The sequence below is a fragment of the Microcebus murinus genome, chromosome 5 (genome assembly GCF_040939455.1).
Source record: "Microcebus murinus isolate Inina chromosome 5, M.murinus_Inina_mat1.0, whole genome shotgun sequence".
In the NCBI taxonomy this organism is placed as follows: domain Eukaryota; kingdom Metazoa; phylum Chordata; class Mammalia; order Primates; family Cheirogaleidae; genus Microcebus; species Microcebus murinus.
Window position 1 is genome coordinate 8061629 of NC_134108.1, and position 15134 is coordinate 8076762.

At 42.9% G+C, this 15134-nt stretch overlaps 1 protein-coding gene across 2 annotated transcripts; it reads left to right on the forward strand.

Annotated features, from left to right (window-relative positions):
• The first annotated feature begins 2142 nt into the window (after nucleotides 1-2142).
• On the forward strand, nucleotides 2143-11949 carry TAGAP (T cell activation RhoGTPase activating protein). Of its 2 annotated transcripts, XM_012759681.2 has the most exons (10): nucleotides 2143-2329; nucleotides 2924-3008; nucleotides 3097-3150; nucleotides 3448-3514; nucleotides 5203-5369; nucleotides 6044-6205; nucleotides 6705-6814; nucleotides 8238-8433; nucleotides 9012-9126; nucleotides 9837-11949. In XM_012759681.2, exons 2-10 carry the CDS (start codon nucleotides 2982-2984, stop codon nucleotides 11114-11116), a joined length of 2178 nt encoding a protein of 725 aa, XP_012615135.2. In that variant the 5' UTR covers nucleotides 2143-2329; nucleotides 2924-2981; the 3' UTR covers nucleotides 11117-11949. The 2 variants fall into 2 exon arrangements, with proteins under 2 accessions (XP_012615135.2, XP_075858939.1); XM_076002824.1 differs by lacking the exon at nucleotides 2143-2329 and having other exon boundaries at nucleotides 2337-3008.
• Nucleotides 11950-15134: the final 3185 nt, after the last annotated feature.

Sequence of the window (15134 nt, forward strand, 5' to 3'; positions counted from 1 at the left end):
AAATTAATTGGCCAACTAATATATATATAGAAAAAATTAGCCAGGCATGGTGGCACACGCCTGTAGTCCCAGCTACTCGAGAGGCTGAGACAGGAGGATCACTTGAGCCCAGGAGTTTGAGGTTGCTGTGAGCTAGGCTGACGCCACGGCACTCACTCTAGCCTGGGCAACAAAGTGAGACTCTGTCTCAAAAAAAAAAAAAAAAAGAGAGAGAGAGAGAAAGAACTCCCAGTTGGAAACCCAAAAACTGGATCTGTGCTTAGGTCACCCACTGAGATGCTGAATTATAGACCAAATTTCAACTTCTCTGTGCTTCAGTATCCTGAGTATGCCATATAGTGACCTCTTTCAGTATAAAGACAATAGAGCTATCAATATGAAAATGTTTTAAAATTAAAGGTGCTAATGATAAATTAAGCCAAGTTACTTTTAAACTTTTTGTTGAAAAATAACACACACAGAAATTTGCACATAAATCTAGCAGCACCCACATCAAGAAATGGGCCATTATGAAGCCCTTCTCTGGCCCCTCCAAGTCACTACCTATCCCCTGCTAATCTGGCCTCTAACAGCACTGATTACTTTTTCTGTCTTTAGGCTTTGTGGGAATGGGAGTGAGCAGGACATGCCCCTTTGTGTCTGGCTTCTTTTGCTAAGCATTAGATTGTTAGATTCACTGTATTGTTGGATTTGGTTATAGGTTGTTCATTCTCAATGCCATGTAATATTTGCTCCACTGTGAGTGTCTCACATGTATGCATCCATTCTACTGTGGTGGTATTTGAGTAGTTTCATATATAGCCTTTTATCTATAGAAAAGACCAGAAGTTCTCTCTTATGCAGAAGGAGAGATCCACAGGTGAAATTCACCACCTCTTTTCTACTTTAAATTGTCTGATCAAAGGAACTTTGTGTTTGTTTTTCTTCCATGTCAGAATTAGAATTAATCTGACTAAATTATTAATAATATATTATAATATATATTATTTGCTAGTATGTACTTTATGAACTTTTTTCACCTGGCAAACTTACTTTTTGAATGTTTCTAAGAAACTTAATGTGTGCACTGTTCTTACAACTAAAGCAGCAGTCATCAATCCTCAATTGAAATATTTCTTTCTTTTTGAAAATAAACACCATATTTCACTCTGGGAGGCTGAAGTGGGAAGATCGCTTGAGCTCAGGAGTTCAAGACCAGCCTGAGCAAGAGCGAGACCATGTCTCTACTAAAAATAGAAAAATTAGCCGGTGTGGTGGCACGCACCTGTAGTCCCAGCTACTCAGGAGGCTGAGGCAGGAGGATCACTTGAGCCCAGGAGTTTGAGGTTGCTGTGAGCTACACTGATGCCACGGCACTCCATCTGGGTGACAGAGTGAGACTGCATCTAAAAAAAAAAAAAAAAAAAACATGCTTTTTCTAATCCTTAGGTTTGCACTATACCACACAACACATACTATACCAATGGTTTAAAGCCTATGTGGGGTTTTTTCTTCTTTTTTTGCAATGGAATTCTATATTCAAAGGAAGATGACTCCAGAATCCTCATATGTAAAATATAAAATAAAAAAAATTAAATATATTAATATAGTCCATCTCTGCCTATTGACATTTCAGAAAGGAGAGGGGGCTGATATTGACGGCTGGCTCTAGTGAGCTTCCTTCCTACTTCCAAAGGAAACTAGCCTGCTTCTGATGGTGGTTGTGTCTCAAGGGAGGGACCACGTCTGGGGTTCTTTTGTGGTTCCACAACAGTGTCCCGCATGCCGCAGTGCTAATCAATGTCTGGTACCGGTGGACAGAGCAGATTGTGAGTGGGAGGGAAAAGCACCCAAATAAGATATCAAAAACAAAACAAAACAAAAAACCTGAGATTGCCAACTTAGAAAACAAAACAATCTTTACGCAGAGAATAACACAACTCCTCACTCACACATCCCACCTGTGACATTAATGAGCGCCTTCACCTATGGGCTGGGTGTCATCTTTTCCACTCCTGGTAGTTTATAGAATTTTTTACTTTGAAGTGGAAGAGAAAAAAAATAAAAAAAAGACCCATAGCTGCCCTAAAAGGAAGGAGGAAGTGAGAGCTCTCCAGCGTCTGGCTGGCTGGCTGTGTGACAGCCCATGATGTTCTTTCCGGTCTTGGTAACATTCTGAATTTCCACCTGCCCACCCCTGCAGCTTATAACGCTTTCAGCACGTGAAATTAGAGCAGTTCAGTCTCTTTCTATCTCCCGGCAGACGAGTAGGAGTAGAGTGTCATGCTGTTTCTCCTGTTTTCCACAGTTCCCGGGAGGTAAAAGAACTCTGGCTAGAGACTCTACGAGGGTAAGTACCATAAATTAACTCCACTAGAAATCATAAGCTGCCTGACAAGCCATGGGCCATTAAAGTCAGAGGCAACAGAAAACAGCTACACCATGGAATATGCTCTAGCGTTATAAAGTCTCAGAACACAGACAGCTTTGCTGCAGTGTGAAGCCTCTACTCTTTTGGTGTAGGAATTCAATACATGTCATCTTTGTTTTATGTTTACTATAAGTAGCATCCTGGGAATGTGTTTTTTTCCTTTTTGGGTTAGATGAAAAAATCCATGCAAAGCACTTAATACAGTAACTGTCGCATGGTGAGCATGCCAAAATGTTAGTTGTTATTATAATTGATATTCAGATTTTTAAGGGGAATGTAATAAATTAGCAACAAGTTTTAGAATGGTAAAGATATCCAGCTTCAATAATTTAAAAGTAAATGTGTTCAGATGCTGTTCTTAATTGCATAAGACATCTGGCAACATAGAACTGACTTTAAATGAAAACTTTTCTATCTAATAGTTTCAAACTCTGTGTTTTGGCAAAGTGGGACTGAAAGTGGCCAACTTATGCTGTGTATAGCTCTTCACTCTTTCCACATGGTCTGTTGTAGACAGAGCCGGAGCTGCACGGGAGCAGGATTCATCCCTGGACAGCCAGCCCCAACGCTGATGAAGTTAATAAGCAACCACAATGCTGTATGTATCCCTCTTATGTTCATTAATTCGTATTTCCTAGAGGCAAGAGCCAAACAATGTTTACTTCATTTTATTTTTTCTCTTTTAGTCAAAAACACTAAATGCTGGTGATATGGAGACTCTCATTGAATGCCAATCGGAGGTAAGAAAACAATTTTAAAATGTTTTATCTGTACTGTGAGAATACTGAAAACTTTCTGTTTTAATTTGATGATATTTGGATTGTGTAATTATCAGAGTGGAAAATTATCATAAATATAGTAAATTGAACACATTAATTTGGATCTATATGATGACAGTTATAACTTTAATATTGATTCTAGAAGTTAGGAAAAAACAATACACTCTATTGACCTAATTTTTAATATATATGTATTTTGTGGGGAAAGACTGGATAGTTTTCTTCTGTCATTATTTTAAAATAAAAATATATTTTTAGGGTGATATCAAGGAACATCCCCTGTTGGCATCATGTGAGAGTGAAGATAGTATTTGCCAGTTCATTGGTGAGTCTGAAAACATACTGATCTTTTATATAAGTGCTAACAAGCAGTGTTCTTGGTTTGCAAAACCACAGAGCTTTTACTCTACTAGGAATTTCTTCGTACAAGTGTTCTGTTAAAGACCGCAGAACGTTAACCTCTAAATGGCAGGCGTGCTCCAGCTCACTAGAGCGGCAAGTGCTCAGAGGGGAAGACCCTCCCCGTAGCCAATCCCGCAGCTCTGCCAAGGGTTTTTACGGGGGTTAAATCTCCTGGCCATTGATATTTTGACAATTAAAGCATGGATATGTTTGAAAAACACACAGTGCCTTTTCTGTTTTGTTCCTTCTCTAAAGAAGAATGCATCCAAAAGCCCATGACACAATTGTTGCTAATCTCAAATCCCGAAGAGCTCACCACTTGCTCTTAATTTTTTTCTTAGTGCACTTCATTATAACATAACTCTGACCCAGTTCTCCTGAACTGTTAAGGACAAGTCCCTTCTCTCTCATTGTTCTTCCACTTGCCAGTATAAAATGTATAATAACATATGCCAATATATTTAGAAAATATAGCCTTTATAATTAGGGAAAAAAGAGAAGGAAAGAAAGTGAGGAAAAGGCCGGGCGCGGTGGCTCAAGCCTGTAATCCTAGCACTCTGGGAGGCCGAGGCGGGCGGATTGCTCGAGGTCAGGAGTTCGAAACCAGCCTGAGCAAGAGCAAGACCCCGTCTCTACTATAAATAGAAAGAAATTAATTGGCCAACTAACATATATATATATAAAATTAGCCGGGCATGGTGGCGCATGCCTGTAGTCCCAGCTACTCGGGAGGCTGAGGCAGAAGGATTGCTTGAGCCCAGGAGTTTGAGGTTGCTGTGAGCTAGGCTGACGCCACGGCACTCACTCTAGCCTGTGCAACAAAGTGAGACTCTGTCTCAAAAAAAAAAAAAAAAAAAAAAAAAAAAAAAAACAGCAAAAAAAAAAAAAAAAAGAAAGTGAGGAAAAGAAAAGAAAAAAGAAATTTAAGAGGCAATACTCATTGTACACACATTTTCTGGATTTGGGAAGAATAATGTATTTTGGTGGTGTTTTACTGATAATTCCCAATCTCCAGGTCTGAGTTCAGGCCCTCCTACAGCAAGCAATGTGTTTGCCGTGTCCTAAAGCAGCAACCTGGGCGACCCAGGTGCCTGCAGATGCACCAGGTGATGTCGCTCCCTCTGGTGGCTGCAGAGGGTTAATGGCCAGCCCTGCTAAGTGCCCTGAAAAGGATCTTGAGCAAGTCACTTCCTCTCCTTATGTTTCGTTTTCTTCACCAAAGGAGGAAATTAAAATAATCTATTTCATATCAGAAATGTCCTCTATGGTTATTAAGGCCAATAGGTTAATATGGTTGTTTATGACCTGCACAGTTAGGTTTTGCTAACTTTTTGCAGCAAAAAGCCGATAAAGGGTGAAAACAGGAAAGGTGGAGGCTTTGAGGAACCTTGGTGTTGATGTTTAGGGGTGGTTGCCCTGGTAACAGTGCAGTTGTTTTTTCAGTTGGTTTTTCTAGATTAAGATTCATGCCCTTTGGCTTTCAAAATTATGTCCCCCACTTAGCATATCATGGATGACATTACGTGGCCAACAACACCCATTTTCTCACCTGCAGCTTTGCTTACGAATATTGTATCAATTTTCCTCTTTACCTTGTTTTCTTGGCTGTAGAAGTTAAGAAGAGGAAGAAGGTGCTGTCCTGGCCCTTTCTTATGAGAAGGCTCTCCCCTTCGTCAGATTTCTCTGGGGCTTTGGAACCGGAATTGAAAGCGTCACTGTTTGATCAGCCCTTGGCAATTCTCTGCGGGGAAAACGACACACTCCCCAGGCCCATTCAGGTAGGTGCACATTTGCTCGTAATCCTGCTTCAGTTTCCTGTTGGATATGAAAATCCTTAGGAGATCTGCATGTCATCCCCTGCCAATCTTTTAGGGGCTGATCTTTCATATCTTCCACTCTTGGAGATGACGTTCCTGCACACGAGTGCAGTCAGAGTATCTGCCTATACTCCAGAACTTGGGAGTGTTTGCCAGTGAGCTCAGAGTGAAGGTCCTCCGTTCCTCTGACATTGAGAAATTAAGAATGCTGACAATTTGTAGCTTCTGAAAAGTCAACAGGCAGAGATGCAGTGTAGTGTTTATGATCAGAAATCCAAGGTTTATATGCAAGTATTAGAAAGGAGGGAGGTCCAAATCATTCCAGAATGTGTAAAATTAGAGCTTTCACAATATTCCTCCTCTAGAGAAACAGCAGGGTCCAGGGAGACAGTTGACAGCAATTGGACTGAAAGGAAAATCTGGTATCAATACTCTTGTTGAAGCCATCTTAGTGCAGCCCAAAAGAGAAGTAACTTTTAGGGACAATATATTTTGTGACAAGTAAAGTTAGAGATTATTCATGTACATTATTTTAATTCTCTTTCTGGAACCTAAACCCAGATCTTTGTAGCAGCAAAGTGTGTATCTTCAGAAAAAGGGTAACGGTTGCTTGTTCCTACACCTGTTTCCTGCAGGATATTCTCGCTATTCTGTGCCTCAAAGGCCCCTCCACCGAAGGGATATTCAGGAAAGCGGCCAACGAGAAGGCCCGCAAGGAGCTGAAGGAGGAGCTCAACTGCGGCGGCGCCGTGGACCTGGAGCGGCTGCCCGTGCACCTGCTGGCTGCCGTCTTTAAGGTGAGCTCACCGCGCCGCGCCCACGACCTGCCTGGCTGCCACACCGCATTCTCAGGAAGCAAGGAATGGGCTCTTCCCCCACCAGGCGAAGCACACTGATCTTGGAGTTTAAGTTTTTTAGTTAATCCCTTTACTTATATATGTAAGGACCTCTGTTTCTCTGACCTCAGATTCTACCAAAAAGTGATGCATTAGGTGCCCCCAAAATGTTGAGGAGAAAAGGTCATTAATTGTCCCGTGGCAGAGTCCAGTCCCTAAATCCAGTGGTCCTTCAGAATGCACCCAGCTGGGGACAGTGCCTCTCCCTCTGCCTGTTGTCGGGAAGTTGCTGGGAGTCAACAAGCGTCGGGGAGAAGTTTCCCCAGATCCGCCAGACGCAGGGGTGCAGGCAGTGAGGGGATAAGCGTAGAGTCCCAAGGTGGAACAGAAGTAAGGTGGCAGTGGGGACACAGCACACTGTATAGTACGATGGACCAACAGTCCACCTCTCATCCACCAGGACTTCCTCAGGAGCATCCCCCTGAAGCTCCTTTCAAGTGACCTCTTTGAGGAGTGGATGGGCGCCCTGGAGACGCAGGACGAGGAGGAGAGAATCGAGGCTCTCAAACAGTAAGTCCTCAAAGTGACGCCAGGGGACAAGGCCTGAGTGGCCTCTGCCTTTTGACTTTTTGCATAACTGCTGAAGTGCTTCGGGATTCCCGTTTCATGGAAACTGTCGCATTTAGGAGATCTGAGCAGAATTGCTCATCCACTGCTGGCATGAAAACCGGGGAGGGGGGGTGGGGGGATGCCCAGACCTGTGAAAGAAGCAGCTTTAGCCAAATTACCTATTTCTTCAAAAAGCAGAAAGTAAACTTCAATCCTCACAAATCCCAAGAGGTTAGGGAGTCTGAAAATATGACAAGTTCAAAACAATATGAGATAAAGTTATACCTGAAAGCTGTAACACAGGCTACACAGCAAAGGAGAGGAACTTGGGCTTATCTTTAACCTACATCGACTGGTGTCGTGCAAGGCAACAACTCTCCCACGGAACATCCCTTACTATAGTAGAGAAATCTGGAAGGCATTGTTTTGTTCATAAAATTCCATAATATATTTCATATTCTTGTAATTAACCAAAATGAAAACCATATAAAAACAAATTCCAGTGAGAGTAAAAATAATTACATATATAATGGAATGTGTGACCTGTTAGCAACTAGAGAATTCTAGACACCAAGCTTAAAATGCCAGCACTTTTGCCACATCCTATAAAAGTCTATCTATATATTATAATGGTCCCACATGGCTAAATATTTTCAATGAGATATTTATAGAATTGAAGACATTAGACTGTCCCAAAATGAAAATCCTAAGATTATCACAATAAGATTCTACTTGGACATAAAACTCTTCTATAACAATACCTTCTCCTGAGAAATGAAAATGATCTATGTATTGGGGTCACCATTTCATTTTTTGAAAAAGTGAGACTTTAAAAAGTCTATTATTGTTTGTACCAATGTTGCTGTTTAAGCATTGCTTTATTATGAACATGCCCTTATAAACTGATTTATTCTCCATAAAAATTTCTCAGAATGGCATAAAAATGTGTCATTTTCATTTGGTGGTTTCAGTTCAAAAAAGCGAGAAAACCAGTCTAGCAGTGTTAGAAACAGAAAGAAACACCACATGACTAAATGATTACTCAACAAAATGATTTTCAAAATGCAAAGGCAAACTGTGCTATTTAATACAGGCTTGCCTTCATAATTTAAGATCTGTATAAATAATTAAGGGCTTTGTTACTGATATCCCAGTTATAAAGGCTGGTTTCTTAACTCCTCAAGACCTTGTGGTTAACCAGTCTCATTCTGTGTCAGTTGCCACTGGAAGTCTCTGAATGGACATTTCACAATATTGCTTGTGAAAATGCACCTTCCTCATTTTAAAGGAAGTCTGGTTTAGGCAGAAACTTTCAACTTGCCACACCAAAGCCAGATAGAACGTTAGCCTCTTTTAAAACTAACGTCCCTCAACTTTTTTCCAGGGTTGCAGAGAAGCTCCCGCGGCCCAATCTGCTGCTGCTGAAGCACCTGGTGTCGGTGCTGTACCTGATCAGCAAGAACGCTGAGGTCAGCAAGATGGACGCCAGCAACCTGGCAATCTGCATCGGACCCAACGTGCTCACCCTGGAGAATGACCAAAACTTGTCATTTGAAGCCCAGAAAGACTTAAACAATAAGGTTTGTTCTGCTTACTTATGAGAAATTCCCAACTTATGATCTCACCATCTGTTTGCAAAAGCCAAGCAGAGAAAACTTCCTGAATTTCTCCAACTGACTCAAAATCACACTAAAAATATAAGATGCAGAATGCTTTTGTCATAGTTCCACTCTCTCTTATGCATTTGATGAAACTGAATAAATCTACGTCCATCTGTCATTCTATGAGACAGAAGATAAGTGCTACAGATTTTACCGTCACTATCTCTCAGTATAGAAAATCACTTTTTTTTTCTTTTGTGCATCACACTCTATCAGTCCAACTGTCAATTTGGGAAACCACTTACTTAAATGAAAAATTTAAGTAAAAGCTATTTAAGTTCTTAAACAAAAAATGCATGTCTCAAAAACACCAAATATCTAACTTTAATGTACATGATTGTTACCAAATTTCTGTATGCTCTTTTCAATCACATAAAAATCTCCAATTCTCACTTTGGCACCTCCCTAATAGGTGTCCCCCACTTTTTCCCCATTCTTTCCTTGTTTCCTAAAAAACAAAGTCTTTAAGCTAACAACCTGCCTATTTTTCCCCACAGGTTAAGACATTGGTGGAATTCCTCATTGATAACTGCTTTGAAATATTTGGAGAAAACATTCCAGTGCATTCCAGTATCACCTCTGATGACTCCCTAGAACACACTGACAGCTCAGGTACAGAACGTGCTTCAGCCAATCATAGGGAAAAGCTCATGCCAGTCTGCCCACCCATGCCTATAATATAAAAAGCACTTTTGAAGCAGAAGTTACCTTTACAAATCACCAATTCAGACTAGACTCAAGTCTGTAAGGAGGTCGTTAGATATGAAAACCTTGCTGCTGAGTTTTCTTGAAATACCTCCTCAAACTGCGGATACACTTTTGGCTTCAGTCTGGCTTCAGAACTTCCCCCTTTCTATTCTAAATCACATATAATGCTAAATGAATTCAAAGATCACAATTTTACTAAGTAAACTTTAGCCATAGAGTTGGGGTAAGAAAGTTTTGTTTCCACATAATGGAATATGAATCCATTAAAATGGAAATGGGCCCAATAAAAGAGCCATCCAAAGGATCAATTTTAGAATTTAAGGTTAATAAATTTTCAGTGAAACACTGTCTTCTCTTTTCTCTCTCCCTCCTTCCCTTCCTCCCTCTTTCTCTCCCTCCCTCCCTCCTTCACTCATTCCCTTTTCCCATCTTCTCATCACAAAATAAATTTGGGAAAAAAATTTTAATGTGACAAATTTCTTGTCATATCAAGCCTCGAAGTACTTCCACCAAATTGCCTAGCTAGGCCATAATTGTGTGTAGGGTGAACTGTAGTAAAGTTTATTTCTATAAGAACCTGAACAAAAAGCTCAACTGTCCTTAACTTCCCCCAGACATGTCAACCCTGCAGAATGACTCAGCCTATGATAGCAATGACCCCGATGTGGAATCCAACAGCAACAGCACCGTCAACTCTCCCGTCGGGAGGCCCCCAGGGCCCACTGCCTCGGCCGCTGGCCTGGACACCAGAGGGCCATGGGACGCCTCTGAGTCAAGGCCAGAGCCCATCACAAGCACAGTGGCCAGGCTGAAAGGCTGCCTCGGCCAGCCGGACAGGAGGCACTCGGAGCCCAGCATGCTGTCCTCGCAAGAGTGCCTGGAGAGCCAGACAACAAACCCAGCCCTGACAAAGAGTGAGGACGCCCTCCCCACGCCGCGCTCAGGCTCTCGCCTTGAGAGTGAGGACGCCGAAGACCCGTTTCCAGAGGAGGTCTTCCCTGCAGGGCAAGGCAAAACCAAGAGGCCAGTGGACCTGAAGATCAAGAACTTGACCCAGGGCCTAGTGTTACCACGGGGGCTGGTCCCCAAAGCCCTCTCCAGCGGCTCCCTGGATAGGTGCTCCGACAGCTCGCCTATGGCTTCTCCTTCCAGCCCCAAAAGAAATTTCTTCACCAGGCATCAGTCTTTCTCCACGAAGACTGAAAAAAGCAAACCCAACAGAGAAATTAAAAAACACTCCATGTCATTCTCCTTTGCCTCTCACAAAAAAGTGCTGACCAGAAGAACCCCCAGCACTGGGAAATCCCAAGTCTTCACCAGAGACCAAGTCACAAGGGGTTCTAAAAAAGAAAGCCAGCTGGCCGGCCGCGTCGTCCAGGAAGACGGGTCTGAAACCCTCAGTCCCGCTGCTCTGGGCTGCAGCTCGAGGTCCTGCGCACTCTGGGTGGACGACGTGTTCCAGCTGGCCGAGCTGGGGGGCCCGGGGAGCCCTCCCTCTTATGAAGAAGCTGTCCGGTGCCAGGCATGGGAACCCGCCGCCTATGGCAGCCAGACCGTGGGCAGTATGAGGGCGAGGTTGCTGAGCCAGGACCCCTTCCTGCCACCTGTTCTCCCGCCTCCCCACCGAGAGGACTCAAGAGACAGATGCAGTGGAGAGCCACTTGCTGGGCACAGACTGTCTCCCCTGACCCAGCACTGGGCACAGAGCAGGACTGTCAGTGCTTCTGTGGAAACTCTGGGGCACGTGGCCGTCCCAGGGAGACCGGAGCTGCACCGGCTGAGGACAGTGTCAGAGACTGTGCAGAAGAATAAGAGGGACTGTCTACTGAGACGCTGCAGCCAGCCCATGTTTGAGGCTGACCAACTGCAGTATGTGAAAGAATCCTATATTTAGGGAGGGAGGTCACACACCATGCCATAGCTTGTGGTGTCTCTGTAAAGATACGACTGTATAAAGAAGTGCTTTTAGTTTCTCTTTTTGAAAGGTCATAAATAAGCTCCTTTAGAAAGTGCTGTAGAGCCCTCCTCCGTGAGGACAGCTACACCATGGCGATGGCGCATCAGGTAGTGTCTGTGTGTACCTGGATTTGTGCAATATGTAACAAATGTATAAAATGTATTATAGACCCAGTGTTAGGTGCAAAGAATGTCTGCATAAATCCCTGCATGCTTTGTATTTTTTGCAGTGAAGTCCACTGCTGTGCTCTGCCTCCTGGGGTACTTTTCTATTGGTTAGCGTTTAAAAATTATCTTTGCTTTTTTAATGTTGCCTCACATGTCATGCCAATTTTTGCATTTTCCACAAACTCCATTTAGGGAGAAATGTTTAAATCTCTGGTATACATTTACTCCACTGAACAGCCTTGTGATAACTAATCACCATGATTAAAAAAAGGAACAGACTGTGGGAATAGGGTTCAGTGTTTGGAGTTATCCAAGGCATTACAAACTCTAGTAAAAGAAGAGGCCATAGTGAAAATTATGAAGAGGCCATAGTGAAAAATACTTAAGCATGTCCTTTCAATCATCAGATTAAATTGGGTAGATTAGTGAAAATGCATTACATCAGTATAAACTCATTTATAGCACTGTGAGTTTCTTTGTAGTTCAGTGGTGTCTTATCCAATAGTGAGGAGGTAAATGATTTTATATACATTGGGGGGTCATATGTAAAACTTCAATGTAATTTCACTACAATAAATTGCCTTCCTTATTTGAAAGTAAAAATTTTCATTCTTTACTGACATGTTATCTTCTTTCTGTCAGTTTAACAGAAATCCACCAAGAAAATCATTCACACATTGGTTCATTCAAGAAGCATTTATTGAATATATAGTCACTATTCCAGACTAACAGGCAATACTGGGGATCTTGTGTTTAGGAAGAGATGGTACCTGTTCTCTGGAAGTTCGCAAAACCATAAAAAAAAGTACCCACTTTAAGCCATTTTTTCAGCAAGCAGTCATTCAGAAGCCAAAAAAATTTACTATGTAAACACAGGGTAATATGAGAAATGTAATATTTCTCATTTCTAGTGAATTAAATTTTCCAGTACTTCTACATATCTAATTTTATGGTGCTCAGTTGACTTATTAGCAAACATAGTGATAAATGTAATTTATTAGAAATTTACTGCTCAATGATTATAATATTTATCCAGTATCTTAGAGATACTGCACTTCAATTTTCCTTATTTTATCAATCTTTTTATAAAATACTGTGTATGTTTTGATTTGTTTTAGAAATATTTTTGTGTTGGCTAGCTACCAGATGTTGAAGACTTATTCTTTCCAGAGATGATTTATTAGTAATGCTGTACAAAGTTAATATTATAAACCAGAGTTCTCAAGGCAGCATGCTCAGGCCTAATATTAAAAATACTGGTTGGTCACGGTGCCTCACACTTGTAATCCCAGCACTTTAAGAGGCAAAGGTAGGAGGGTCACTTGAGGCCAGGAATTCAAGACCAGCCTGGGCAACATAGCAAGACTCCATCTCTACAAAAATAAAAAACATTAACCAGGCATGGTAGTGCACACCTATAGTCCTAGCTACTCAGGAGTCTGAGGCAGGAGGATGGCTTGAGCCCAGGAGGTGGAGGTTGTAGTGAGCTGTAATTGTGCCACTCTACTCCAATCTGGGCAACACAATGAGACCCTGTCTCAAAAAAATAATAATAAGATAAACAAAAATAAACTTTATTAAGCACCAATAATATATAAATTTCAAGAGGCAGACCCTTCCCTTCTGACAGCTAATTTAGCAATCCCTTTCCAGAGTCGGACACTACTAGTAACAGTTACAATTTTAGCACCTATCATGTGCCAGACACTGTGCTAAAGTACTGGAAGAAAAAAACAATATCTTCCAGCATGTTCTTAGGAACTCTTATTGAGAATCAGAGAATTCCCATCAATAGACCACAAAGACGATAAACTAGGAAGCTTCAAACATATTCTCACTTTGCCCATGACCTGACCTCCAGGTGACCCTATTCAGGTCATGAAAACACTACCCAAATTTCCTTCTTCTTAAAAAGCAGGAGTGAGACCGGAAGTCCTCTCCACATGTGACCGGCACAGTTTGCCGACCAACACTTCATTGCCCCTTACCGTCAAGAGAATGTCACTATTGTCCCTGTCTCTGAACAGTGGAGGAAACGGGACACGGCTACTTCCAACATTGCACAGTGTGGCAGCCCCACTTCTACCACGTGGTCCACCGGCCTCTTCAGACAGTTTTCCCAGCCTGGTTCCAAGTGTGTTAGCTTGCGGGGGCTGCCGTAAAAAGTACCGCAGACTGTGAGGCCTAAAGAACACAAATGTAAGTCTCACGGTTCCGGAGGCTGTAAGTCCAGGACCAAAGTGCCGGCAGGGCTGGTTCCTTCTGAGGCTGTGAGGGGGGATCTCTCACAGCCGGAGACCCTCTGTGAGGATCTCTGGGATCCCCAGGGAGATGGACACAGCAGCCATCTCCCTGTTCTCTTCACCTTGTCATCCCTCTATGTGCGTCTGTCTCCCCCTTTAGTTAGAACACCAGTCAGACTGGATTAGGGGCCACCCTCACTGGCCTCATTGTAGCTTAATTTCCTCATTAAAGGCGCTGTCCCCAAATACAGTTACAGTCTGAGGTTCTGGGGGTTAGCACTTCAACATATGCATTTGGAAAGGGGAGACACGATTCAACTCAAAACACCAACTTTTGAAAAAAAGTACTTAATGATGCCTTGATTATGCCAACAGCTGGTACTATTTCGGCGTCACTGGAGGGCTAAGGCTTACGTGAGATTTGGATGACATTAAAATGACACTTTAGTCGAAGATCCAGGAACACCGGAGTTCTGTGTTCCACGGACCTCCCAAGGGCCCATATACCATGACAAGTGGGGCAGTCACGTATGTGCCTGACACCTGCAGCAAGGTGTGAGCTAGAACCGGGTTGGAAGTCAGGGCCCAAGTAGGAGCCTAAACCTCATCCAGGTCTGCTCCCCTGGGAAATTTTGTCTCTTCCAATAAAGAGGGGGAGAGGCGGGAAGACTCATGATACAGAGTGATTATCTGCGGTGACACCCTGTGCCCCCACCCACACCCTGGCACTACGCAGGACTAACAGAAATTAAAACTTGATCTAGAAATAAATGTTGGCTTGTGCGACTTAGCCAAGGCGGGGTGCTTTTGCAGGAGCTGAGATGGCGTCGGAACTCAGACCCAGCAAGGGCAACACCTGTGTTACGCCGGGCCCCTTAGCGGCCCAAGCAGCTGCTGCGGCTTGTAGCGCTAATGAACGAATAGTTAAGGGTCACAGTGCTCTCGCGGCATAGACAGAACGTCCAGAGAGCTATTAACTCTGTTTATCCTAACGTGCGATTAAAAGAAGAAATTTATAGGTGGATTTTCCTGATTGCGATCGCCCTGGAAGAACCGCCAGTATGTGCCCCCGCCCGCGGGGCCAGGCGCACAGACAGCCACGCCAGATGGGGCCGCACATACTCCGAGTTCCTTTTTTATTGAATTTTGTCATCTTAACTCCTCATCTACAAAGGGAGAATCACTATGGGATCAAAAGCATAAACGTTTTGCTAGAGATGGAAATGAATCACTTTCTAGCAATATTTGAAATGTGCACCGAGAGTGCATTTTGACCGCTCCAGAGCACAAATTAAATGCAAACGAGAAAAAAACCCGGTGGGATGAAGCGCTACCTTCCTATTACAGGCTACAAAGAGGAGGGCGTTGTGAGACAAGCAAACCTGCAGACTGTAAAAGCTTGACCCCCAAAAAGGAAATGTGGAATGTTAACATCTCTGTGAGAAAAGAAAGACAGTGTGTTGCCACAGAAAAAGTGTGTAGCCCAAATTCCCAGGACCTGAGTCTGTGAATGCCCCAAATCTGCTCCCAAGTAAACCCGTCCAA

Excerpts from the sequence above, each read along its gene's own strand:
- TAGAP (XM_076002824.1), top strand. The coding sequence starts at position 2,880 with ATGCTGTGTATAGCTCTTCACTCTTTCCACATGGTCTGTTGTAGACAG. Across the intron at positions 3,009-3,096 it reads TAATAAGCAACCACAATGCT|TCAAAAACACTAAATGCTGG; the intron begins GTATGTATCCCT and ends TTTCTCTTTTAG. Across the intron at positions 5,370-6,043 it reads CACTCCCCAGGCCCATTCAG|GATATTCTCGCTATTCTGTG; the intron begins GTAGGTGCACAT and ends TGTTTCCTGCAG.